This window comes from Pezoporus occidentalis, unplaced genomic scaffold, assembly GCF_034315485.1.
Source record: "Pezoporus occidentalis ecotype Australia unplaced genomic scaffold, CSIRO_AGI_Poc_V1 ctg22, whole genome shotgun sequence".
In the NCBI taxonomy this organism is placed as follows: Eukaryota; Metazoa; Chordata; class Aves; order Psittaciformes; family Psittacidae; genus Pezoporus; species Pezoporus occidentalis.
The window spans coordinates 2,961,163-2,988,053 of record NW_026914072.1 but is presented as its reverse complement, the minus strand read 5'-3'; the positions used below and the strand labels follow the sequence as shown (position 1 = coordinate 2,988,053).

Here is a 26,891-nt window from a genome sequence, read left to right as displayed (position 1 = left end):
TATGTAAAAAATGTTTGGTAGCGTGTAAAGACAAACCAAGCTCCATAGGATTTAGGGGAAAACAAATGACTAATTGCTTTGAACATCTCTCGACCTCTTTTTCTTATGTTTGGCTTGATTTTTAATAGTTTCAATTGTTCATGTAGAAAAAGATAAACAGATCCTAAAAATGAAACATACAGTAGGTCTTTCTAATCAATACAGTACCTATTTCACCCTGATTCTCAAGGACAGAAGTATCTAGTCCTTCAATTGGTTCACATGTTTTCTCCCTTGTTTCTGTAAAGGAAGGAAAATAGAAAATATTAATTTGAGAAATTTGAGAAAAAAGTCTTGTATACCCATATTAATTGTACAGAATTACAAAACATCATCTTCAGCTGTGGAAAATTGAAAACAATTTTCCAAATCAAACATTATTCACTGATCTACCTACATTCCCTTTTTGTCCCTTCCCAGGTGGAGCACTTTAAGATAGTTTTGTCAGCTAACAACAAGGTTTTCCATTTCCATAGCCATTCCAGAAAATTATTGCCATCAACATAAAATAACCTTATTACCCAGTTTCTACACAGACAGCTCCACTGTCTGGGCATCAGTGGCAGCTCTAATCTAATCCATTTTAGCCAGAGGGCTAAAAGCCTTCTATGAAGGTCTCTAAGACAAAGTTATAAAGCTTTGGTGGGCATGGACATTGCTGCAGCGAAAGCGTCATCCATGGGTGACAGAGGATGCAGCCCACCTGATGTTATGCCAATGAAAAATTTATTTTTAATTATATGACCACCAAGATCAAAATAAAAAAATGTCACTGCCATCCAAATCATCAACGAAATCTGCTTACAGCTTTCTGTAAGATGTTTCCACTGTGAATGTAATCATCTACTAAAATTCAAGACATTTTAAATTAGTCCATATTTTATCTTCAAATACGAGCACATATTTGAAGTGTTTAGGAGCTGTCACAAGGTTAGCTATATTTTCATAATAGTATAGTGAAATATTCCCAACTATTAAAAGTTCAAAACCTTAGATGAAAGTGATCTGCTTCTGACTCACATCGCTATCTAACTGCCTAATGTCTGAACGTATATTTGCCTGAAAGAAAATATTGAATGAACCTACTGCAGGTTGCAGTCACTCCTAGCACCCCTTACCACAAATAACTTGGTTGCTATAGAAGCTCAAGTGTGGATGAACATAAGAGCTGAGCACCATTGCCTACAACAGTTTTGTCTTTAAGACTCTCTGTTTCAGAGGTTCACTGCACTAAGCCATTATGATGAACCATTCTGAAGCTACTAAGTTAAGTCCTAGGGGTAGAAAATAGTTTAGTTCAAAACACTCTAATGACAAAACTGGTCAAATGCACTGCTGGCATTATAGATACACGCTTCTAGAGGCAGACAAAATGTATTTCTTCTCAGCTGAAAACCAGATGATATTTAATCCAGAAGATTTCATTCCAGGACCTTAAGTAGGAGATTACATGTTTTAGCTAATATGTCATAAAAAACATATACACACCTGTTGCATTGTAACAGTATGCGTCATACCGATCACTTGTGTTTGCTGAAAGTTTGTAAATGCCAGTATGATTTGCTGCACAAAGATGATAGGGATTGATTCGTGGGATAACAACATACCCCACTACAAAACCATACCTGTGAAGAGCAGAGGAATATACACCATATTACATATTATAATAGGTGGCATAAGTGCTCTACATATCTCGAACATGAAGAAGAAGCCGTTATTTTATCTTACATTATTTTTCTTAGAAGTGCATGCATTTATGCATACTTTTTATATATGAAGGGTGTTCCTTTCTCACATGTAGTTATACAGGTAGTTGTACAACTACAATCACTCAACACCATTTTGTATGCAATTTCTAGAGCTAAACCCACTTTAACTGAGTGAGCATTTTATTAGCTAGGATGATCGGTTCTAGAGCAAGGCACTGAAAGTGAGGACTGGAAAGCAAGTACACTTTTTACACAACTTGAAACTGTATTACCTGACACTAAAGACTGGCTTTGTGTTTTTTTCAGGGAGTCACATTTTCATTGCTTTGAGCATAACATACTGCTCAGTGACATGTCACACAGAAATGCTGGGGGCTTGATTTATTCTACCTGAGCAAATTTAGAAATTGTTTGCAAGACACATCACTTTCTGCAAAAGCTGACAGCTTAGTAAAATATCCAGATACAACACTCATTTAGCCACTGTTTCTTTCAGTCAAACAATGCAGCTATTGTGTACAGAACTGATATATTTCAGTGAAGACTGCGGTTAACCCAGCTACATAATGCACAATGCGTTATTACTATTTCGCAATCCTGTAATACCTGATTAATTCCAATGTATTTAACTGGGAGGTGTGATAGAAGAACTGGAGTTTGCTTTGGGTTTTGTTTGACTTCTTGAGTGTCATGATTTATCAGGGAGGAGCAAACTTCATAGCTTTGCAGGTTTTCTATCTGTGAGCCCCATTCCAGTGACATGTCTAAAACATGCAACTCTGAAACTCTTCTGGGTGGAATTATAAACTGCTTTACATTTCCAAGTAAGACTATGATGTTGGCACTTCATAATACATTAATTGCTTATTTGTGCTATAGTCAGTTGATTCATCTTATTCACTCACCATTCCACATGTATTTTGATGATTACATGCAGTATATTTTTTCTCACCTACTCAAGCTTGACACGAGCCTAGCCTTACTGACAAGGACTTCTAGCACAGGATCAGCAAATGAAAGTAAGAGCGTGGGAGGTCTGGCCAGAAGGAAGGGAGGAAGAAATCCTATCTCCATGTCTTACGTGTCCAAATCTGTCCTTTGCTAAACTGTGAATTAGGGAGAATTGCAATATTAACAAAAACTGCAGTTCCTCACTGAAAAAAAAAACCAAACAGTTCCCTGTACTCCTTCTTTCAAGTGTCTTTATATTTTAACTTCAGAAAAGACTTTCCACATTGCAGAGTACTTATAACTGCTAGCACTAGAAATCTCTACCCCTAGGCTAGTAAGGATTTGATCCATAGTCTCTTCATTGGAAGGAGCATGACCAGCAGATCAAGGGAGGGGATTTTCTCCCTCCACTCTGCTCTAGTGAAACACCCACTCCCTGCAGTCCTGTATCCAGCTCCAGGGCAGCAACACAAGAGGGATGTGGAGCTTCTGAAGCGAGTCCAGTGGAGGCCATGGAGATGCTACGAGGGCTGGAGCAGCTCTGCTGTGGAGACAGCCTGAGAGAGCTGGGCTTGTTCAGTCTGGAGAAGAGAAGGCTCCGGGGAGACCTTAGAGCAGCTTCCAGTGCTTAAAGGGGCCATCAGGAAATCTGGAGAGAGGCTTTTGACAAGGGCCTGTAGTGACAGGACAAGGGGGAATGGCTTTAACCTGACAGAGGGGAGATTGAGATAAGACATTAGGAGGAAGTTCTTCCCTGTGAGGGTGGTGTGACACTGGCAGAGGTTGCCCAGAGAAGCTGTGGCTGCCCCATCCCTGGCAGTGTTCAAGGCCAGGTTGGACGGGGCTTTGAGTAACCTGGTCTGCAACTGGGTGGAAGGTGTCCCTGCCTTGTGCCAGTGGTTGGAACTGGATGAGCTTTAAGGTCCCTTCTAACCCAAACCATTCTATGATTCTATACATGTTTTGTAACACTGAACAATTCAGTATGTTCATATGTTAATGTTAGAGAAAGAACATGCTTGCTGTGTTAGGCAGCAGTTTTCCCTCAGAGTAAAGAATCATCTCTAGTTTGTATGTAGTACTATTTTAAATATCATTCCCACTTCTCATGGGAGACTCTTCAGATAATTTTCTGTCCATTCTTCCTTGGCACTTTTGTCTGCCTCTTTCACTACTGTGCAGGGCATAATGCTTGTGAAAATGAATGTGCTATGTGTATGATATTTAAATGTGTTAAAATTATTTCAAGGCATTGCACATGCATTTTTCCATGATTAAAATTACTTTGTATAGATACTATTAATCTGAAAGGAGCTTTATTTTATTCTCAAGGGCTTGTAAGCCAGTGAGAGAGAAAATTCATGTGAAAGAACTGGAATGAAATGATTCATGGGAAATAGTTACAAGTTGTATTAAGCTAGCCCTATTTCTTATGGTACTAGAATGGAAGCCTTGAGGTCTTGGAGAAATGTCCACTGAAATTTTCCACCCCAGTTAGAAGATAAATTCCATTTCTCTATATTTGCTGTTTATTTTGGACTGTAATACAGTTGCAAATCTACTGAAATTTCTTTCAAATCTAATGGTTTGCCAACATGAATCTTCATTATTGATTAAAAAAACAACAAAAAATCCCCAAACAACAAAAGACCAAAACAAATAACAAACAAAACTTCAAATTTGCAGCTGAGATCAATCTCATTGTTGCGTATGAACCCTTAAGATGACTTGCATGATAAATGTGCTACGTATTTTGCAAAGCAAGACCACATAATTATCTATTTTGACATATTTACAAACTATAGGACTGTCCTGACCTGATTAATGCTTGAACAGAGAGCATCCTTGAGGAAAATATTTCACCTTGATGAAATCTGGTGTGACAAAGAATTCTGCTCCAGCCCTTTTAAATGGTTTCAGCCAATAATTATTAGCCTTACATATTTTGTTGTATTCATACTCAATTTTTGTAACACAACATTTTCTGTAGCTTCCAGTTTCTTGGAGTTATTTTTTGCTAAACTGAAGAGTCTGTATTATGCATATTTTTTGGCCTATACATCATTAATTACAGAGGGCAAGTCACTTCATAATATGGTTTTGGGTTTTTTATTGCTGTCTTCTGAAACTTCTCCATTCACGGATTGTAAGAATGCACTAGTACTGTGACCATTTTTTCATTGTGATGTCCACAGCTTACCCCTCGCATTGCCACTTAATGCTTTTTACTGTTCCTTGACAGATTTCCCTATGCTGTATATGCCGCCTTCAGTCTTTGACCTTACTTTGGATCATTAAAAACATAAATGCTTTATTTATGCTTATCTTATCAATTATTCAGCAATACAGCATGATCTGAACATTTCCTAACTAGTTTTATACTGTCAATCTTTTGTTATATTAACCTCTTACAGAAAAAAATCTAAATGAGTTTTTAAAAACAACTGTTAAAATGTATATGCAGTCAAGGATGTACTTATTACTGGACCCAGAGCAAACATACACATGCACAAAGGTGTTTTGCTCATCACAGAATGTAATTTACTTGAGGACTGGTGCAGCCATTACTAACATCTATATAAAGACGACTGTAACTATAACACAATAGCATGGATGGAGAGACTTGAGATGACATACTACTTTTTCAAGAATTTCTTTACCTGCAAGTTTCAAATCCAAGTTCATGAGCTTTCTTCAACTGCTCTAGTGTTGATAAGGTACTGTTGAGAGCTCTGCAGAGTTCAACTGCTTCAGATCGTGTGAGACTGTAACGACTGTTTTTCTCGACATGAAAAACTCCTCCATATCTGCAACTAACGTTGAACTCTGTTATCAAAAGAAAAGGAAAAAAGTAATTACAAATTGTTGGACTCAATATTTCACTAAAGACCTGGAAATTATTTATTTTCAAGTATAGTGCTTTCAATGCAGACCAGCAACAAGTAGCAGCTACTGATTTGTTCAGAGAGAGCACTAGCACCTTCAACCTTCCTCATGCTCCCCTTCTTTGGGCTGAGATACAAGCCAAATCTTCAGGCCTTTCCAAAAATAGCAACACAACATGTTTTTGCTAGGTTTCTAGCACTTTTAACATATCAGTAACAATAAAGTGCAGAAGATGCAATAACACGTGAAAGTTTTGGCAGCCACATTACTGTAAAACTAACAGAATATTCAAATGTATTTGAAAACAAAATATTTTATTCATTACAGAATTTTTTAAAGATTAAATGTTGTATAATCAGAGCTTTTATGTTCATAAGGTTCTTTAATTATCTTATTATGATCCCTTCACAATGAATCCTTTTAAATAAATATATATGTCAATCCCCAGTTTCAGAAGCAGTTCATGTAACATTACTAGCTAGACAAAAGGAGACAGCTTGCATTGGTTTGATGTTGTATGATCTACCTGAGACAAAAACTAAGCAAGTTGCAAAGATATTCTGAAGTAGATGAATTTTAATTTAGTAATACTCTAAAGGTTTGCACATAGAAGTAACTTTCAATAGTAAGCAGGATGAGGATAAAATTATTGAATAAAGAAAAGTTTTAGGTTCCATAGTTACAATGTGCAATTTGTTTTCTGGCCTTCGGCCTGGGAACCCTTAACAAGCAGTACCTGCAATGCCTACAGGAGGGAAGTACCTCATATGATTCACTATGGACACTGACTGAAAGGCATAAGGGCTAGAAGCTCTGAAGAGATCACACTCCATTAATCTTTAAGTTGGAAAGATACTGCCTGCAGAATACAACTGTGAGAAAACAATATAATGCAAGGAAAGCCTGTGACTAAGTAAAATGAGAGAAAAAAAATATAAACATTTGTTTATATTTTTTTTAACAAGAACAGCTAAGAAAGAGTGAATAATAATAAAAATAGCATAGCAATCATATGTGGAGAAAACAGGGAAAGATCAGGATTCTTCAAAGTAATGTGAATTAATTTTGCTCCTGCCCCACCTTTCCCTCAAGAGAAATAAGTGGTTGCAGCTCCAGACTAGAATTACAAGTGCAAAGCACACTTAATTGCAGTAGCCTGTTATACCCAGTGAAGAGGAGCATGACTCATTTTTATCTTAATTTTCATGGAAGTTCCAAGTGCAAAAAAAGGAAAAAAAGAGACCAGTCTTCTCCAAATATTAAAAAGGGGTGTCTATATCATCTATTTGAAATAAAAGGTACCATATAATAATTGTTTTCCTAAAATATTTGAAATGCAATTCATGCACATCTGCATTGACACATTCTATATAAATAACAAGCAACTCTCCTAATGCCATTTTTGCTTGATGGCCTACTTTCTTCTACAGTATAGATATAAAAGCACATAACAGCAATCAAGTTGCACACTCTTCCTTCAGTTTTCTTTGTTCTTTGGTAAACTGAGGTTATACAGTCTACAGCATATCTGCTCAGTGTAAACTGCAAGGAACATGCCTTTCTACAGGTAACAGGAAACGATCAAGGACAGAAAATACCAGACTGGATCCAGACTGTATGGTGTGTGAGAAGACAACCATTATTTGCAGCATAGCAAGAAGTCTGATAATATTGATGACTGCTTACCCAAAGGAGCTCAAAAGCTGTGCATCCAATCTTAAATACTTCTATCATGGGCAACAGAATTGATCATTATGGTTACTTGGATTGCCTTTCTACAAAAAGAAGCCAAAAAAAATACTTCCTCTCCCACCTGCTCCCCAATTATTTAGGCTGACAAAAACATTTAATGTAGACAAAATTGATATACATCTCATAGCTGGTTAACCATCTTGATTACGGTTCTTAGCATTTTTATTATCATGGTATGAAAAAATGTCAAGAGGACATAAATTTTAGCTTTATAAAATTTATGCAAGACTAACATGTTTTCTCAAAATGCCTTTATTTTGAAAAAGCTCTTCTCTTCCAGGGAAAAATAAAATTTCTCTGAAATGTCACGAGAGGCTTTGAAGACAAGAATGAGGAACCTCATTTGTTAGCATCCTCATATGCAAGAGGACGCTAACAAATACATTTTTCTTTCCTGAAAGACTTAATGTCTTGCAACAGGTCTGAGTTTCACAGTCTGAGGAGAAGCTGGTGGATTAACACAGACTGACAGTCTCAGCAAGTTCCCACACACAATTCTGTAATAGTCATGCTGTTTCCGCAAGTGTCAGGCACAGACGTGCACAGCACTGGTCTTAGGTCCAGCTGAAGGACTAGAGACCTTCTGCAGCCACACTCCTCACTGAACAACACCACATACCCAAAAAACATTGCCACGTGTACACAGTGTCACAAGTACAGTCAACAGACATTGAGGTTGAAGATCCCAATAGATGTTTTCTTGAGACAGCACAACAAATAGCTACTCTGTGTAGAAGGATATGGCCCACAACTAGTGCTGTGGGATAGAGCTGCTCTTAAAGTTGCCATGTGAGTGACTTCTACTTTGGCTCCAAATGTTCCATATTCAAAGCCTGACACTATTTGGAAGGTGTCCAGTCAGTAGCTATATTAAACATAAATGACCTAGACAGGAAAAAGGCTTCTCTTCTGTTTTCCCTTCTTGATTCTCTCTTCCCTGTAGAACTAGGCAGACCTAAATTTGTTAGTAATTAAACATACCCCATGAAGCCCAAGACTTAATATTAAGTTTGGGATCAGAGCACAAAGATCTATTTGATAAATGAAAAGTAACAAGCTCAGTGACTTTTGGGACTAGATTTGTTTGGCACATCAACATAACTTTCAATAAATTTAGGCTAATTTCTGAAGAAAATGCAACATCCACTTGTTTTGGGTTGCAGCCAAATCTCACAGCTCATTCCAGATACACTGAAGTATTAAATGAAGTTAACTTTTTTGAGTGAATTTGATGCAGCTGTCATCAAGCCTCAGCCTACTCATGGTTTTAAAAGATACAACATTTCTACATGACCATCCAGAGATCCAGTCATAGTCCAAATCCCTCTTGTTGGGCACCTAATTCTTTACACTCCAATTGTTGAAAATAAATAAGCTTATTTATACAAATAGACTTCATGGAACTACTTGTGGGCTACAGTTACACACACGTATATTTTCTATGGAAATGCTCAGTCTGGCTGTACAGCATACATACTGTACACCAGGACAGGGGTGAATTGGGACGTATCAGGCTTATTGCACATATGCTGATCAACTTCACTGTGTGCATACACAGGAAGCTTTGCTCATGCACATGTGTGTCCAGGAAAACCTGGGCAAAAATGTGGCAATTCAATTCTTAAAACTGGGTTTGAGGCCGTCCAATTAGTTGGCCCTTTGCCCTAAATTAAAACTGAGACAGCATGCTTTGTTTTTACTTTGATTATATCTTCTACTACTAAAAATGCTTGTAACATTGCTGCAGTATAGACATGCTGATCATGAAGCAGTGAGGGTGAAAAAGAACTACAGCAGTACCTAAAACTCACATGATATTTCACAGTCTAAGCAAATTGCATAAACCCAGCATTGCCTCTGTGAAGACAATCAACACATTTTAAAAATGGCAAAATACAGATGCAGAGCCTACTGCACAGATCTGCCAGAGAACCAGGAGTTTTTACTTTATGGTCTCATATTTTAACATCCAGAAAATGAGGACCTTTAACTGAATTAAAATATTTCCAGTCATATCAATACAAAGCTTATAAAAATAGAAGATGAAGTCTAAATTAACACCTTAAATTCTTTTTTTTTCTATGCTGAGGTTTCTAGACTAATTTTAAGTTAAGGAATAAGCATGATTGCCAAATCCAAATCTAAATACATATTCCACCTTTTCCCTTTGTACGGGAAGGTCAAATCCATTAATTTGCTGTTGATGTTATTTAGCCGGCTTTAACATAGTTATGCAAAAGATGGATTTTTTAGTTTGTTTCAAGAGACAAGGCAATGCAAAACTCACACCATGTGCCGAACTATTACAGATCCCTTCAACTCTCCTGAAGTTTCAGAGGAGCTGATTCAGAGTGAATTCACAAACAGCACTGAAACCTTTCCTTCTCCCCCCTCTTACAGCTTTAGTTAGGCTTTAGGGGGGCTGACAAGCTGCGATTTTTCCCTGACACCCACATCGTTCACTGGAGCTGAAAGACAAACTTGTTTAATAATAGCTCTCAAAGAAGGCAAGAAGCACCAGACATGCCTGCGCTGTCATCATTATTCTCATCCAGACCATGAGATTTGGGTGACTCAACCCACAGCTGTGGAATGCCCCTAAGCCTGCGCTGAGTTTTACAAGCATGGAGAACATTAACATTTACACTGGACATTTCTCCCTCTCTGCCCTGGGATTTCTGGTGATCTGTCTGAACCAACTGCATGTAAGCCTTTCCCTGCTATTGCCATTCATGGATCTAAAACAGGCTCTATTAATACTTTTCAGTCAAAATCACAAACTCCAGTGCCACAGCAATTTGCACACTAGAGCACTGGTGTAATAGAATCAGCTGAAACGGACTATAGAGCATTGTCCTTTCATGAAAGTGTGAGTTACACCCTGATTATTAATACTAGAGGCTTGTTAGAAGCTGTCACAGTAAGAAACCAGGTGCAATCTCTATTTCCACCCTGGTTCTGCAGCCCTTACGCATAATGACTCATGCTAACTCTTCCCATCAGAGTCGATTTTCCATAAGGATATTTGATCCAATATATGGATGTTTCATGCACTGTTCCCTACTTTTCATTGCTTTCAAGACAATACCTGGTGGTTTTATTCTCAAGATGGATGCTGTCTTATGTTAAAAAAAAACAACCTGTTAGTCTAAAAACTGCAGAGACACATCAAAGGAAGTGAAAGATTTACAAAATCCTGCCTCCTTAAACAAGAAAAGTGTAGAAGAATACTTAGACACAAGGCTGCTAACAGACTTCTTGGTAAAACCGCAGCATGGCAACAGGAAATGTTGGTGTGCTGTTAACATGGGGATTTTCCTTTTCGGTTTGTGGTTCAAGATGATTGATAGGCCACCAGGATGTGATAAACTGGGGCTGAAACAGGGACAGAACTAGGGGTTTGACAGTGCAGAAAGTTTTTTGTTCTCTGTTTGTTTTAATAGAATATAGTTATTACATTTATTGGAAGAACTTTCTTCTAAATTTATTAAACAGATCTCAAGCTCTAGGCAAATACACATAGGTAAATGTTTCTTTGTAATCACAGATAAAATATCTTGTACTGACACTTCTAAACAGGAGTAACCATTACCTGAGCAGTCATATCTACATTGTTAGTATTAGCATCTGCTTTACAGCATGCTAGTAATGGAGTAGAGAAAAGCTGTATATTGAAACAGATTATCACCCATTTAAAGAGACTCCTAGTAACTATGGTTCCTCTCCAGGCAAATCTAGAATTTGGGCCATATGAGCCCTAAGGTCTGAGGAAGTCTGGACAGGTCAGATCACAACTCTCAGTTCAGTCCTATATCCAGTTGATATAGGTGTTTTTTTTAAATGTTTCTCAGGAAAACAACTTTATGGCTAAATAAGAGTGCATATTTTACTGCTGACTAGAGGAAATGCCTTCTGAATACAAAATTTCATATGGGATGGATTCATGAAACATTTCAGGATCCAAGATATTTTTTGTCAACAGATGTACTAAGATGGCCCAATTTCCACCATTTTGACATGTGGGAGAACTCAAATGTACAAAAATATCATTCAGTAATTAGCAGATAACCTACAGCACACAGGGGACTGGATGGCATTACTATTTGCTGAGTTTCTTTAGAGGCTATTAGTAGAACCATTCACTAAAACAATTTACAGCTTAGACAACTGTAATAGGATACAAAGGTTTCCACTTTTATGTCAGTTGTTGGACTAAAGCCCAGGTCAGCCATGATGAAAAACCGCTGGGTAGCTGTTTTCTAGGTTATGTAAAATGATTCACTAATCCCGGCCACAGTCACTAATAGACACGTGTCGACATCATTAAAACACACCTGTACCTGAATCCCTCAGGGCTTGATGGGGAAAGGAAAATTGTGTTGGGAAAATTGGACTTTAAACAGGGATGACTGCACACTGATCAAAATTTAGAAGTTAGATTTTGCAGGATCCACATGAGTTAAAGCAAGCATGTGCCTATGAGGCTGCAGTCCTCTACCATCACAACAAAAAAGCACCAAGAATCAAGCTTGGGATATTGCCAAGTTGTGAAACCCAAAATTATTGTTAGGAAATAAATTTCCAGATTTAGTGGGAATAAAGTGTATATTTTTGGCTTTCAAAGTATCCCCTGTGGATACTTAAGTAAAATAAGGGGTTTATCAATTTGTAACTGTCTTTCATTTTGAAACTTAGTTTGTACAAAGTAAAATAAATCAGTTTCAGAAAGTTAAGTATGTTTACATGGTTGCAATACAATTGGGCTGTATAAGAATGCAGCCCAGAATTTCACTGTAGATTATTTTTGTTTTCATATTTCCATTTCAGTTTGGCGTAGGAAGATGTTCTAAGTCTTGAAAATTTTCCTGGGAGAGAAAAAGCCCAATAGTTATATCCATATTAGATTACTGATATTCAGGGTAGCGGGAGGGTAGGAGGAGGGCAATAGGGGAAATCTCTGCACACCTAGCTTTTTAAAATATACAAAAACAATTTAAAAGGAATTTACCTGCTTGCTGCAAGGAGTGCCTGCTATAAACAGAGACAACATATTCTCAGGAGTTGGGTGTGGTGACAAGAAAAGTGATGTCTTTCCAAAGATCTAAAGGTATAAAATCAGACCTTCCTTTGAAGTTGTGCCAAACCCATTCCTACTACCCAGTTATATGTGTGTACCTAGTAATTTGGGCTGAAAAGGCAAGTAAGATAGTAGCTTCCTCACCCTCCTGTATGCTCTTAATTACAAAAAAAGTTGTGACATAGCCATGCTATCCCTGTGATTCAAGTGGGCTCAAATGAGTCTCTGAAATGAAAAGGAAACAGGATACACAGCAGTAGTATGGGGATATACAGCAGCCAGAGAGGGATACACTGCAGTAGGATGTCCTTCCTCCACCAAATGTTAACAAGTATTCCTCACATTTCTGTGTTATTTCAGTAAGTGCACATTGGAAATGGGATGCAAGACAAAGCTCAAGCTGTTGACTCCCTTCTAAATTTTTCTTCTTAACAAATCTGGCTACTGGTCATGGAAGCCATTGTCTCTGTGTCTAACAATGGGCAAAAATGTTCAGTCTCTTAATCTGGTAGCTTTACTAGCTGCTAATTTTAAAAAGTAGGGGGGGGGGGGAAGAGAGAGTGTGGCACCATTAATGAATCAAGCATTCACAAGAGTCACTTGAAATGCAAGTAAGTACAAGAAACATGTTTTATTCCTCAGCAGCTGCTGCAGCAAGGAAAAAAAAAAGTCTGCTAATGCATCTTCCAAACCTAGTTTATCTGCTTGGCAACTGTTGCTCTGGTAAACATCCTGAGGGAGCCCATACAGTGTCATCACATATGATAAACTTCCTTGCTGCTGACATTAATATTATTCTTTTTGTAATAGTTTCATCCATAAATGAGCTGACAGTTTGAGGCTGCACTAGAACATGGTACATCTGTGTAGCATCTCAGCGGAAAAACTGCAGGCAGTGAAATCATAGATGTGGAATTAGACAGTTATCAGACATGTACTCCTCAAGATGATGAAAACATATCATCATTGTCGATACCAGGAAAGCTTCAGACTGTACAATGAGTAGTCTAACCCCAAAGGCTGAGTAACAGGGACTATGAAGCAAATCAGTTGGGATCAGTTCCATGCAATCCAGGTGAAGAAACACACATGAAACAAAGCTAGTGAATAATAGTTGGAAGCTGATTTTCATTCACTGAAATCGAATCGTTTAGTCACTTGGGATAAAATCAGGTGAGACACAGTGCTGCTAAGCAGGCAGACCCCAGCCTGAAGCTCCAAGGGCCTTATGCATATTCCTTCCTCTGTCAGTTACCCACTGATGTAACCTGGATAAGCCAAGTCATCTCTCTCTATCTCCTTAGTCTGCAGCTACCTTCCTTAATAGAGCAATTTTAGATTTACTGATAAAGAATGCTGTAAGAGCAAAGAACTATTTCTTTGTTATTTTATTGTGTCCTTACAGATTATATATTCAGCTTCCACCTGAGTTTGACAAGTCATGTGAAGTCTGATTTAAGTGCTATGGCTATTTAGATAAGAAATTAACACAAAATCAGACCTATGATTAAGTCCAATTAAATGACAGCTTTTTAATTTTAATTTGCTACTCAATAATAATACCAGCTCTGATTTGACTGTGTTTTCCACATGATATTGATTTTTTTTTTTTTGTAAACAATTTCTAGACTAAAACATATGCTTTTAATATTGCTTCTTTTCCTCTGAGTTATACAGGAAAATCTCTAATAAGTTTTTTAAATTTTAAGCCTTTTTTAAGGTATTTTGATTTAAAACTCATTTTGTATAGTAAATTCATTAAGGAAAAGTAAGCAAGGATCAAAAGTGAAAAAGAGAAAAAAAAAGATGCTGAATAAGTAGAACATCTATTGACTTTAAAAAGTCCACTTCACAAGAAAACGACAGAGAAAGGAACCCCAAGAATCTTTTTAAGAGTGCTAAACCCCAGCCAGTTAAAACAAAGATAACATTAGTATGGCAGACAGACTAAAAAGAAGGCTGCTTAGAACAGGCCTCACAATGCAAGACATGTCAAAGGACAAATGACCCTTGTGGACTTCCTAGTAACAAATAATGTCAGGAGAAGACTGCCCAAACAGGAGACATATCAGTACTTATCCCAAACTCAGCTTCCCCCAGAATGTGGATGAACTCATTTCCAGTTTCTTTCACAACCTCTCTCCATTGTTTGCAAAAATTGAGATGAAACCCAAGCTTCTTGTAGAAGTTATATGTACAAATTCACACAGAGGTAGGTTACAGAAACGTAGAATGTAGCACAATATTCACACTTAAATTAGGGATCATCATTGTTAATTGAATATTGATCAAAATATTATCCAATAATCTATTGAATTTGTCCTGCTACAAATCAGATTGGCGAGCTGAAACCTCCAATGTAATGCAAGTCGCAATGGCTTAAACTAAATTCACATTTCTTAGATTAAGAAAATAGCTGTAACCTTTTTATGTAAATTTGCAGCTTTAAACATGGATAAAACATTACTTTTGAATATTTGTGTTTTTCACAGAAAAACAGAATAAGGTATAGTATCGTCTGCATTATGAAGAGTTATATGGAAGAGTTCTAAGCCCTAAAAATTGCTCAATGAATAATCAAACCAAAAACAAAAACTGGAGAAAGTTACTTACTGGAATCAATGGTTAAGCAAAAAGCATCTGACTCTTCCTGTGATGTTACACTGAAATCCTGCTTTTGAGTAACGGATTTTAAGCAACTTCTGCTAGCAGTGCTGTCTGGTCATTGTTATCCACAACACCTTACAAATAGTGTGTTTTGAAGAGACCAGAAATGCTGGATATGATAGAGAAAGTAAGGAAAAAATCTTGGAAGAAAGCATTCTCTGAAGAACAGATCATGGAAGGTGTCTGAAGGGACTAATTCACAGGCAATAACGAAAGATGAAAGTTGCTTATTCAGCTGTGTGTAGAAACTACTGCAGTTTGAGATATGGAAAATGGGTTAATCTCAATGTGCTCCTCTCCATAAAAAATTAAAGAGGTACTCAGACACAAGTATATTTTCAATAGAGGAATTGGTAACCATTGTGGTCTTAGGAGCAATTGGGAATCATACTACACGCTACTGAAAAAAATTAAACTCATGAAATGAACATTTCTTTTTTATTTGCTGCATCCCAAGCTAGATGCTCAGTTAAATTTCTTGAATAATTCTTACAGTCTTAGTTTCAAATATTTTCTATTTGGCTTAGTATAAAGACATGCTTAATAGCTAGAGTTTGCAGTTAACATTAGTAAGTACACAATACTGTTGCTATCTCAATTGTAGTGAGACTAATTACATGTCTTGGGTTTATTATATTTTTTCCTATTAAAAAAAAAAAAAAAAGTTTATTTAAAGTGAACAGCTCCCAAGAGGAAGTGAAGATACATTTGCATGAGGGAAGAATGGGTAAGAGGCATTGACAGTGGCCTTAATAGTCTGTAAATTTAAATACTGTATTAAATCCTACATATATTTAGGTGTTGGAGGTACATAAGAGCAAGGCATTACTGTCTGCATATAATCATCCTCAATTAGGGAAGCATCATTGTTTCCCAAAAGTGCTGGAATCATTGTGAAATCAGTGTTTTTGCTGTGATGATCATTGGTTCTAGTAATCTTCTATTTTAATGAGATAAAACTGTATTTATAAAAGGATACAGAACTAAATTGGTGTTTGGCAGATCACACAGTGACAAACCTCAATGAAGGTGAGTTTCATGACATTGGAAAGAATCATGATATCAGATTCACTCTGAGAGGGTCAATTCAAATAGCAAATCAGGACTCAGCCATCTTAACAAAAAGAAAATCCTAAACAGGTGATAATTTATCATTAATAAGGCACCACAGGATTCCCCCCCAAACACCCCCCAAAGAAATTATTTACATTTTTGAAGCAAAACTCATTGAGTTGTCTTGTCAAGTACACCAAACAAAGCAAAAACTGGTCTCGTGTGTCCCATTATTACCATGTATACACAGCACCAATTGAGATCAGTGAGCTTGTATCAGAGCTGAAAAAGAAAGCAAGATAGTAAAGGACTCTGAAATCAGAAGATCTCATAACATGCTTGCAAAAAAATAAAAGTGGGAAGTTCTTTAAAGAAATCAGAGATTTCTCTTAGGAACAGCAGAAGTAGCTTACACAGAGTGGAATCACTTTTCCAGATGATCTGCTACCAGTCATTACTATATCAATTCCCAAAACACTGATAATTCATCTGACTCTTAAAACTGTTTGCTTTGGAAGGGTGGGAGGTACTGGGATATCTCCTAGTATAGCAATCTGTTGACCAAACCAGTAGAGTTAAAAAGCAAAAGAAAGACTTGTATTAGGATTCTGACATGTTGCTATGGCTAACATTATGGATATATATTTGTACCACGTCAAGGGTGGAAAAAAGGTGTTAATAAGTTGCCTAACAATTGCTGTGAGTCAGCAGTAATATGACTGTGACTGGTGTTGATAATGGGAAATGACCTGAGCACTATGAGTAATAGTCAGATAAGGTATTTGACAAACACTGTTACTAAATACAGTGCAGGTCTGCAAACAGTGGTTTGTAAGGGTGTTTAAAAAATTAGGAAACTTTTCTTACGTGGATTTTCTTATATGCATTATGCAGCTGAAAGACTGCACAGCCAGGGTCTCTGATGGATTACCAAACATTTAGCAACTGAAGAGAGTTTCCTGAGTTTTCTGTCACTTCCCAGTCCTCTACACTCTTGTTCACTTCTGCACCAGTCCTGGCACAAGAATTTCTTTTTTTCTTATGAAAAATAATAATAATAATGCTTATTTCAGTTGAAATAGCCCTGTGTGTGATATCACAGCTGCTTTCTGAAACTGAACCGAAAGAGGCGCTAATCCTGTTGATTAGACCAGGCTAGGGCTCAGGAGAACATGTTCTTTTTACAGGTATGTTGTTGGGTGACTTTTTTTGCTTTCTCTGTGTTTCCCTACCTGTGAAGTGGGGCTAAACAACACTGAATTCCAAAGGACTACAAAAAAAAAAAACCTGCTATGAGCATATTTGACAGTTCACTTCTTTCTCACTAGCTGGAATCATTTTTATATCTTCAAACATCTTTAAATGTTTTCTGAGGCAAGCCGTAAAAAGAGGAAAGAGACTCTCTCTAGGCAGTCACTGTAGGAAGCTGTTTCACGTGGTCACAATGTCTGCTTGTTATTACTTCTTAATACAAGTATTACTAATTGGAGAGCTGCATGTCTAAAACGTACTGTGCCCATTCAGTGATGAACTCAAACCACCAAGTATCCACTTTGGTGGAAGGCTATGGAATGATTTTATTACACTGTGGAAAAGAAAAGTTTGAAAGTTTAAACCTCAGAGTGAGATTTCAAGAAAAGTATTTTTACTTTCTGTGCTAAGAGTTTTTGCTCCTCCCAAGAACACAAAGTGACTCTTGTGAGTGCAATATAAGAATGGTATTCTTTAATACCAATCTTCTGAAGTCACTGGATCCTCCTGCCCTATTCACCTGATGCTGAACACAGTGACAATAAGCCAGCTGCCAACGCAGTAGGCTGAAATCAAAACCAAATCATTACAAATATTAATGAGAATTTTCTTGTCATTAGAATCTTCTGAGGCCTGTCTCTTGGAAGAACTTGGTCTGTACATTTCATTTAATCTAAGAATGACTAGGCTGGTGAGCAGAAGTTTTACTGGGTAAAATATAACCTTCTATCAGGTAAAGGCTGACAAGAGTCTATCAGATTTATTTGACAGCTTTGGCCAGATGTCCCAGAGAGAGACCTCTCCCTGCATCCAGCTCTGGAGCCCCCAACACAAGAGGGACGTGGAGCTGTTGGAACGAGTCCAGTGGAGGCCATGGAGATGCTGTGAGTGCTGGAACAGCTCTGCTCTGGAGACAGGCTGAGAGAGCTGGGCTTGTTCAGCCTGGAGAAGAGAAGGCTCCAGGGAGACCCTGGAGCAGCTTCCAGTGCCTGAGGGGGCTGGTAAGATACTTGAAGAGGGGCTTTTGACAAAGGCCTGTAGTGACAGGACAAGGGGGAATGGCTTTAACCTGACAGAGGGGAGATTGAGATGAGATATTAGGCAGACGCTCATTCCCTGTGAGGGTGGTGAGGCCCTGGCACAGGTTGCCCAGAAAAGTTGTGGTTGCCCCATCCCTGGCAGTGCTCAAGGCCAGGTTGGATGGGGCTTGGAGCAGCCTGGTCTTGTGGAAGATGTCCCTGCCTGTGACGGGGCGGGGGTGCACCGGGATGAGATTCAGTGCCCCTTCCAGCCCAATCCATTCTGTGGTTCTACAAAAACAATGAGTAAGTGTGAGAAACAAAGTTGTTCAAAAGAAGGCATGGCTTTTTAAAAGATATTGCTGGGTACCACCTTGTTACAGATAGTTGGTTCATTGACACTCAAACTTGTCTGGACTTGCAATGTTCTGGCCATTGGCCTTCTGGCATCATGACCAGGTGGACCACCTTTAGGATAGAGACAATAGCTCCTCCTCTGACTTGCTTGATCAATATATGTCTCTCAGCACTCTGCTTTCTCAGAGTATAAAGCCTTTATCTACAAATACCTCCAAGATCTCAAGAAGATAGCTGATAATTATCACTAGAAAGTACTGCTTCAAACAGAGGAGAAACTTGACTAAACATAAGACATTATTCTTCAGTTTATAATTACATTAATTTTTAAGTTCTTGAAGTCTGAAAGTAGAACAAAAGATTTAAGTCAGTTCTCATTTGCCAAACAGCTTCAAACATCATAAAAAGCTAAGTCTTGAATAAGAACTTTTTAAGAAAGCTTTACTTCATATTTGCTATTGTTTAACAGGAGCCATGCACTATTGAACTGAATGTAGATGACAGTCTTCAGTGTGTGCATAAATAACACACACACAAGGAAACAGGAGAAAATGGTCAGAGCAAATGAGAAAAGTTTTATCTGATTTTTATCAGATAAATTTCTCCAGTTACTGGAGAAATTGATTTGCACAGAATACATATTATTTCACTTACATCTTCTAAATGTTCCTATATGTCTAACTTATGCATAAGCAAGACATAGGAAAGGAGAACAAAACATTTGTGAACATAAAGGCTCGTTAGCCCGAGTGGGTTTTTTCTACATTTGCATGCCTGAGTGAATGATGGAAAAGGGAAAGGACATGTAAATAAATGGAGGACACCTAATCAAGCAGTAGGAGGAAGAATAAGGAAGTGAGTGAAAGCAAAACATTAAGATGAGTTCAGGCCTCACCCTCAGCGTCTTCATTATTAATGAATCATGCATCTTTATAATTGGCAATATTACTTTCCCTTGAACCTGCTCAGTTAACTATTCCTCATGTAGAAGCATCACCAGAGCACCGTGAATGGAGTTAGGAAGACCTGGCTCTCCCTACCAGCACTGTACTGTATCTGTCAGTGCTTTACTCTCCTCATTCTGTGATAGGGATACTCCATCTTATCTATAAGATGTGAGTTGGCTGATGGCAAAGAGTAGGCAGATAAACAACTAATCACTACCATCACAATCACCAGACTATTGCATTTCCACGTGATAGAAAGAGCAGCTGCCAGCTTGCTTAGTCTGTTTTAAGTGGGCATGGGGGCTGCAGCCATGCTGCTCTAGAAAGTGTGATAGCAATCCCTTGCTGATAAGCCTCCCTGATAAGATGGCAAGATACTTTTTCTCAGAGACGCTGCCAGTTAAGACTGGTGGTTGAATTTTAGACCCAGATTTGGACAGCAGCTTGTTTGCTGCCTGGACAGAGCTCATTTACATCTGCCCTGGGTGGCCATAGACCGTATGCTGAGTTCTAGTTAGCCTTTCACTTTTGTATGGGAACACAGCTAGAAACTATTCTTTACATCTACCCACACATACCACACCCTGCTTCTTTACAGACACCTATCCATTAACAAAAATAACAATAAAAAAGCCCCCTAGGGAAATACGCTTCTGAGAACCTGTTTTGCTGACATGCTGCCGCTGTGAGACATATATAATCAACAAGGGCTATGTCACAACAGAATTTCTTTTACTATTATATGTTCTGTCTAAGGCACCTTCTTATTTACAAAAGCAGGTATTTAATAAAACAGACATTAACTGTGCAGTACATGATTGCTGGCTAATGCTGTATTCCTAGGCAGCTGTCAGCCTGTACCCTGGCAACCTCTTTTATAACAATCTCACATTGCTTTTGGAACAAATTCATTAGTAGAAACAGACAGAAGTTTTACACACAGCTGCTGCGTGTCTGATTTTTTCCCTCTTTTTTTTTCTCTTTTTCTTTGCAAAGACACAACAGAGTCTCTTGGGGCTTCCAACTACTGAACCCAGCTCAGTCATTGACAGAAGAAAAAAGAAAAGTGAAGCCATGTATTTTTCAGACTGTAAATGTAAGTAAAATTCAAGTCTCCTCTGTGATTTTTACTTTGAATTGACATGGTTGCTTGATTTTCCATGTTAGCAACTGCAAAAATTGTGAATTATTCTTCAACTCCTTTCTGTTGTTTTGGGTTTGTTTTTTTTTTTCCTTCTTTTAATGTTTCACAGTATGAGGGTTGAAGGTTATTGTACTGAAACAAGATTGCTGCATTATATAATGCAGCCAGTGCCGTCATGCAGAGGAACTGGAAAGTCCCAAAGCCAGAATGTACAAAAGAGAATTCAATTATGTTCTTAATTGGAGGCACAGACTCCAAATATGACTGCAGGTTTCGTTAGGCAGGAAACAGTCACAGAGGTTTGAGCTTTAAATCTCAATTAGCTGAACTTTCAGGCTGGCTGAAAAGATTCTCCAAGGAAAACCCCTCTTTCAGCTGCCATTCACATTGCTGCCTGCAAACTCATTCATATGACAAGCTACTCTGTCGTCTCTTGGGCTGGATGAGCTCTGAGCAAGGGAGGAAAATCACAGTCAGCTGCTACTGATATTGCTGCTGATGCAACTGTAGGGAGGCCTGTGATTTGGCAGGGAGGAAACTGATAAACATTCAGAACTGACACAATCTTCTCTGCCACCACTATTAGCAGCATCCATAATGGTCACTGATAATTACAGTGCCTGATGGCTTCAAAATGATTATTACCTCCCAGGGAGTGAGAAACAACTGCATGTTAACAGCTGATGAGCTTCTGGTCTAGTCTGGAGAATGACTAGCAGCTACTCCAAACTGGCTTCACACCAACAGTTTTTGATAACCCACTGGAGAACAGTCCAAACCACCAGACATAGCACAATGAAACCTTTACAGGTAAAGGCAAAGAACAAAATAGACTGTGGATCTGGGTTTAGCGTGGTAGTAACCATACATATCAGAGACGTGACATTGGAACAGGTTGCCCACAGAAGCTGTGGCTGCCCCATGTCTGGCAGTGCTCAAGGCCAGGGTGGATGGGGCTTAGAGCAACCTGGTCTACTGGAAAGTATCCCTTCCCTTGGCAAGCAGTTGGAACAGGATGAGCTTTAAGGTCCCTTCCAACCCAAACCATTCTGTTATTCTATGAAACTCAGCCTCTGTATTGCTCCTCTCACTCTACTGGCCTTCAGCTGGAAGTCTGAACTTCTCTAGTCTGAGAATTCAATTTAGTGGTGAAAAAAATGAAATTTGATAAAACATGCTCTCAGTTACAAGCTGATGCTAAAATATCATGTGCTTTGCACACTATGAATTGTTCCAGTACAGTGTTGCATTGTTTTCAAAGCAGACAGGATTTCTGTGGTGGGTCATGTTTGTTTCACAATTATCCTGTGAGGTTTCAGTTCACAGGTAACTACATACGTTTAATCTTAGTCCTGCAAAAAGCAACTTAAGGGCACAGTTTGGCAGAACATTCTCCCTCGCTCTCACATAGAGTTCTCTTTCAAAAAAATTATCAGTGTTTTGTAAATAATGGAATACATGTCATGTGATGGTGAGAATTATCATCTATGTTGTCTGTATTTTCAAACACTTATCCGTTAATGCAGGAACAGAAATGCAAGGCAAGACGACCAGAGATGGTCAGACAAATGGAGACACTTTCTTATAGCATCTCTAGAGTTATGAAAAAAAATCATGGGCTAACTTATCCTTTTCTTCTTATATGAGAAGTTCTACATATTTTTTTTCCTTCTTCTCTACTAGTAGAATCAGAATTGAAATTATTCTTTTATCAAAGAAAAAGTAGAGTTAGCAAAGGCCTTCTACTCTGTCTGATAACCTGATTGTAGCATAATCACTAATACCCAAACTGTCCTTTAAAGATGTTCATCTAGTCTGTCCTTATCTAATCTGTCCTTAAAAAACAGTGTCTGTTAGCAACCTATTTTCAAGCCTAATTACTGCTGCTGTCTAGCCACTCCCTCTGAATGCCATCTCTTCTCTGGCAAGAACATTGCCACCTTGCATTGTTTGCCCTTTGCTTTTTAATTAACCCGTATCCCACAGAGCTCACCAGAGCTTCTTCCTCTGTCATGTCAGCAATGCAGTTTTTAAGTTTTCTAATTTTTCACACATGTGTAGGCTCCACTATTGTTATACATCGATTTGATTGTTACTATCTTTTTAAATTTTATTTATTCCTTATTTATTTTCCCCATTCCTGACAGTTGCTATTCATATTAGTGGAAATGTCTGCAGAGGTTTACACTAGTTTCTTGCTTGGATACATTTCAGATTTCTTCTCTAACTTAAATTCTTCAAGACTTCATGCTGTCTATATAACTCATTTTAACTGCTTCTTGCAATTCACCATGCTCCTTGCCGTACACCGAACATCCCTTTGAGATCTGTATTTTTCCTCACTATATTTTCCTGTTCTCTTCTGTAAGTTCTTTAATTTGAAATGGCTGTTGTCCTTCACTGAAAGCATTTTATTAGCCCTTCATGAAATTCTTGAGAACCAATCTTTTCTACAACTATTTTAGCAGTACTTAGCTCATGATTCTCTTTGCTGTTCATACCTGCCTACGAGAATCTCAGGACATTTCATCTTGCAGGAACATTCTGGCTACAGTAGAACCTCATGCATGGCTAGGTCTTGCGCGAATAACTGCAAAATTAATACTTCAAGTCCTAGCCTATTAAAGTCATATGTCTTTCTTTCCATGTTCTGGAAAGAGAGACACGCCAAATGTGAGGGAACATTTCATTTAACCTTGGCTAGAGCTACCAGTGGTTTCAAAAGCATTTAATTTTTGAAGTTCTTCCTCAATTGTATGATGGTATCTAAGCCTTTTTCTGACTTCCAGTTTTTAAGGTAATGGTTCTACACTGTGGTGAGCACCAGTAACTGAAGAATCAACACACGTTTCTCCAAAGATTGCAAGACAACCCTCTACCATGGTTTGTTGGTTCTTTGTGTATTCAAGGTATTTCTAGGGCAGGCACATAACCTTTCCATTAAACAATGATGGAAGTTCAGGTGAACTTTAATAAAGTCTAGTTACTTTGCAGCTTTGGGAAAACAGCTAAGATACACACTGTAAAGACTAAGTGAAAATAAATTAACAAAAAACTCCTTCAAACTGCTTTATTTACAAGTTTTCATGATGAATATACAAGCCAAGAGGCAGACAGGTCCCTTCCTTTGTGACTTACTGATAGCTACAGTAGCTCTGTCTTAAAAGTCTTACCTCGTGCCAAGACTCTGGCAACCTTTCCAGTGCTAATACCTAAGCTCCTCCCTCCCGCTGGTGGACTCATTCTCCCTCTTTTCATTTCATCTTTACTACTATTTCTATTCCAGCTTCTCCAGTTTGGGGGTCAGAATTTTATGATTCACTTTTAGTCAATCAGGTAAAACTTTGAGAGAAATATTTTTACAACTCGTAATGGTCACAGGAGAAAATCTCCCTCAGAATCATCATTAACCAAGATGTCAGTACTTATGTCCTCCTGGATCTTCACTCCCTAGACAACAAAAGTCACAGCAACAGCATGAGTAGACCTCACTCGTGTGTCAGTGACGGTATGGTCACAACAGTACAGAACTCACAATGAACAAGTTTTTCAACTGCTGTCTATATCTCATCTTTTCTTTAATAATAACATTAGCAGTAAATCCAGGTCCTTTCTAATTTTACAACATTCTGTACTAAAAGAATCAAAATTCCAATTCAGGACTAGATCTGAATTTTGTCTTCAAGGCAGCTGTCTCCCAACAGCAATAGCCACTACTCCACAGCAAAGTCACTGGCTTAAGAAAGAAAATAAAACCACTATAAAATGCTCTTCTGAAGTCATTACTGACTACAAAGTCATGCTGGAATGTACCGCATACCAACCAAAACATATTGTAGCTATAGTCTAATACCTTGCTAAGCCACTAAAGAAACTTCCCTGTGGGGCATATGTGAAGTTTGACATACTTTTTGTAACTATGCTGAAGAGTAGATGATGGGGTTTTCTGCTACGCCTTACTGTAAAAATGCACTACTCCCAGAATCAGGGTAGACCCTGCTTCTTTAGGACGTTCCTGGCAGCTCATGAAAGGAGAAATCAGTTGAGCAGGCGGTAACCAAATAATTATAATACTCATACAGCATACAGACTTGGATCAAGCCAAGGTTTTAAACACATCTCAGACTTACTTTATTAGCCCACACTACCCCTGCTCTTTCTCTAAGGCTTTATGCATATACCTGATTTTAGCAAGAGTATTTTGGTACAACAGACAGACAATTTTAGAAAGAAAAGCAATGAGAATGCTTCAGCTACCACTGATGTGCTGGGAACTGTTCAACACACCCATTCACAGCCCGTCAGTGCTGCAACCATTCCAGAAGTATCCACTGCTGCTCAAACAAATGCTGTTCAAATATATTTACTGTACACATGCACACAGAGCCCTTGGGTGACAATGGCCATGAAAAATGTATTTTGTTAGACTTCTGGCACCGATGAGTAGAAAAATTATGTAGAAGAATAATTGTTATCCCTAACCACAAAGTGCCTCAAGGCAGTTGCTGTCGCAGGGAGAGTGTTAAAAGCATGGCCATTTCCCTCAAGCATGGTTGAGACTGCACCATGTGAAATTTCAAAAGCATTTTGTCATTTTGGACATACATCCCCTTCTCCCCCCAACCCCCCATTAATATTTCATTTTCAAATACAAGTGTTTGAAGCAAATAACCAAGCCACAGAGAGTTAATTGACAAACAACTGAATTTTTCAGTCACTACTAACCCTCTTTGTTCCAAAATCTCATCAGTCAACCCCAACGAAACGGTAGGAAGTCAGAAGCAAGCATCCTTGGCATAAAAGTTCTCCAAATTTCTATCACAGATCACTGCAGTTTTGCTTCTGTTCAGCAAGGTTATGCCCAAATGCAGTACAGATTAACTGTTGGTTCAGTCCATGTAAACTAAAGAATGAACTTCTTGTATGCTGGGTGGGGGAGAAGCAGAGGCTGTGTGTCCATCCCCATTCATCACAATCCCCCCCCCACCCCCCCCGCTTTTCTCTACTGCCTGAGATGGGGCTGGGGGAGCAAACTAAGTGTGTAACAGCAGTTACGCTGTCAAACAGAGGTTTACCAGCACTGGTCTAAATCAACTGGTGTACTTTTGTGCTTAGCTTAAACTTAACGATCTAAAATTCATTTTTTATAGATCTGGGATTGCCCTTTACAAGCAATACATAACTGTCTAAGGTTGTTACAGACCAGCACAGCTGAGCTTACAGTTCTCAAATATCTCTTGTAACTCTTACAAATAATAAAACTTTATACAGGAACAAGAAAGCTGTTAGCTACCTAGCAGAACTCTTGCTGTCAGAAACATAAACTTGTTAGCAACCATAAGTGTTTTAACTCATAAAAAACTTACGTGTTTCTGTCAGACAAAGCTTCAGCAAACACAATCCAAAAGTTGCCCATAAGGAGAAACTGGCCATTGTTTTCTCAGAGCTTTTTTGCAAAAACCAGAGATCCTTGGAAGCTGCACAAAAAGGAAAAGCCTCGACGCTCACTGAGCCTGCAGTCAATGAGTCTGAAGTTTGCTGCACTTTTTATTCTGATTCAAAGGAACTGAAGTAATGACATAACTGGGAGGGGGAGCTCCATCAAAAGTCACACCCATATTGCAAAAAAAAAAATGGGTGTGACTTCAACCCAGCAGTGGAAGAAGGGGGTGTAGGAGGGGAGCCAGTACTGACTAAGCAGCCGCACTGGAGTTTTAAAGAGGCACTATGCCTCCTCGTCTTACACAAGTAGAGTCAGAGGTTATACTGACTGCACTTGCAGGAAAGTTTGTGTAATCTCTTGTGACTTAGCTCAGAAAGGCACTGCTTCTTATAAGCTTCCCCTCTTGCATCTTACAATCTCCTCATTGTTGCAAACTAGGTGAATATAAAGCACTAGAGTTTCTAAAGCCCAATAAAGCATCTAAAACTGACTGGATGTTTCCCCAAAATATTGGTTATTTTGTCCCATCTCACTGTTTTCTCTTTTTTGCTGTTTAATTTAGAGCAAGCAAAATGCTTGCTCTGCAATGAACCTTT

The 26,891-nt window shown here is 38.4% G+C and overlaps 1 protein-coding gene across 9 annotated transcripts in view; it reads right to left on the bottom strand.

The window, feature by feature from the left end:
- CD44 (CD44 molecule (IN blood group)) overlaps positions 1-26,424 on the bottom strand; it is a 59,435-nt gene extending 33,011 nt beyond the window's left edge. For 2 of the 9 annotated variants that reach the window (XM_062620238.1, XM_062620241.1), the window contains exons 1-4: positions 26,219-26,424; positions 5,360-5,525; positions 1,528-1,664; positions 208-279 (exon numbers count right to left, since the gene is read on the bottom strand). In XM_062620238.1, coding sequence (XP_062476222.1) covers positions 208-279; positions 1,528-1,664; positions 5,360-5,525; positions 26,219-26,285 — 442 coding nt within the window. In that variant the 5' untranslated portion in view covers positions 26,286-26,424. The remainder of the gene's footprint in view (positions 1-207; positions 280-1,527; positions 1,665-5,359; positions 5,526-26,218) is intronic. The other 7 variants (XM_062620233.1, XM_062620234.1, XM_062620236.1 and 4 more) reach the window with 5 other exon arrangements.
- Positions 26,425-26,891: the final 467 nt, after the last annotated feature.